Source organism: Bison bison, unplaced genomic scaffold, assembly GCF_000754665.1.
Source record: "Bison bison bison isolate TAMUID 2011002044 unplaced genomic scaffold, Bison_UMD1.0 scf7180017864190, whole genome shotgun sequence".
Classification (NCBI taxonomy): domain Eukaryota; kingdom Metazoa; phylum Chordata; class Mammalia; order Artiodactyla; family Bovidae; genus Bison; species Bison bison.
In genome coordinates this window covers 1,106,919-1,108,572 of record NW_011494762.1, presented here as the reverse complement: position 1 = coordinate 1,108,572, position 1,654 = coordinate 1,106,919, and the positions used below count along the sequence as shown (strand labels likewise).

The window sequence follows — 1,654 nt, the reverse complement described above, 5'->3', positions numbered from 1 at the left end:
ACTGAACTGAACTGAAAGATCAGGAAGGTTACTTATGTGTGATCTAGCCCAAAGGTATCTGATAGGTAGTTGCAAAAGTTTGTGGAGTAAAGGTGCTCCAGCTTTCTTGCATTTTGTTATCAACAAACTGAGATAATCCAATGGAAAGTGCTTTTCTCTTACAGAATCTTTTTCTTGCATTCCATTAAATACTACTAGTTGATATATATATATTTTTTTTCTTTTAAACCTCTTAATAAAGCTAAACTCAATTTGTTTTAATCTCTTTAAGGTCTAGAAAGAGGCAGTTTGGAGTAGTTCTGTCAGACTTAAAGTACATGCTAGCGACAAACAAGATAGGAGGCGGGCAGTTATGACTTGGATGGGTTATCAAAGACAGTTGTTTGCAGCAAGCTTCACAGAGACTGAGATGCTAATATTTTATTTTGGCGGATACAGGTGGGGAACGTGTCATCCCTCTATCTAGCTCTGGCACTAACATTTGAGGAGAGGAAAAAAGCAGAGGTAGTTTCAGTATCATATGATTATAGTAAGCAGAACACAAAACTTAGGTTGCCAAAGGAAATGATCTGTATTAAGCTGCACACAAAAACCATTGCCAAATTATAACTGAAGACTTCACTGGAAACTGCAGCTTCACCTTCTCCAGCCTTGGTAACTGACCTCTCCTTCAAATACTGAGTTCACTACTGAAAATACAGAATGACTGAAGGGGCACTAGTTACCCCATCATGAATTATGACACCTTTTGTAAATATTGAACCTATTTAGAGTGTATTTTATAGAAATTACTTACCACTTGCTTGACAGTTTGAATTTTTGCCATTTTATACCATGTATTTTCAGTAGAATTTTGCCATATTATATAACCACTGGCAACCCAGGCTAAATGTCGAACTGGCTTCATTTCTGGAGGTACATTTCCAAAACTGTCTGGAATATTTTGTGCGTCTAGTGGTTCCTACATGGATTTGAGTCTTTGATAAAATGTGTTATCTTCTTCATTTGGGTTTTTTCCAATTTCTCCTTCAAATGTTAAGTTGACTTCTGGTGCAGTATCTTGTCCCGTTGGATGGTACAGTACTTCAGCTGTGCAGTTCACTGTAACTTCTTTTTGGATAATTTCTTCCACAGAAAATTTAAGGCGGTACTTATGTCCTCTTCCTGGAATATCCTCCAGGCTGGCTTGTTCGACTGTCTGCACCAGAAACACCTTGCGGGGAGTCCCCTGCTGGTAGTTGATGCAGCTCTCTACCACCGAGGCCGCCCTGGCGGCCGGGTAGTGGGTCGGAGGGATTTCCATTCTTGCTGAGTGTTGGCTGGGCTTGCGAGCGTCTGCATCCCCGTCCCTGTCCTGCCTCCCAAAATCTAATTTTAAAAAATGTCCCAGAGAGATGGAAGGGATGAAAGGAGGGAATCGTAATAGAAGCCAGACATTTCCAAAGTTACTTAGATATTTGACTTTGGAATCATGTAAATGTTTTACATGATTAAAATAACATGAAAATAAATGAAATTAATAAACCCAATTGTGGATTGAGTGGGTGGCTTAACTACACAGAGAACTATTTTAAAGTATTTTAAAAATAATAATTTGACTGAAATGTACCCTAATACAAAAGAACTGTAAAAATAAACAAACTTGAATTTTTCC

The 1,654-nt window shown here is 38.4% G+C and overlaps 1 protein-coding gene across 1 annotated transcript in view; it reads right to left on the bottom strand.

Moving 5' to 3' along the window:
- The window catches only part of LOC104991376 (latexin-like), a 1,584-nt gene extending 281 nt beyond the window's left edge, over positions 1-1,303 (bottom strand). Inside the window, 1 exon segment of the mRNA XM_010843812.1 lies at positions 797-1,303. Within this exon segment, the coding sequence (XP_010842114.1) occupies positions 797-1,303 (507 nt within the window).
- Between the last annotated feature and the right edge of the window lie 351 nt (positions 1,304-1,654).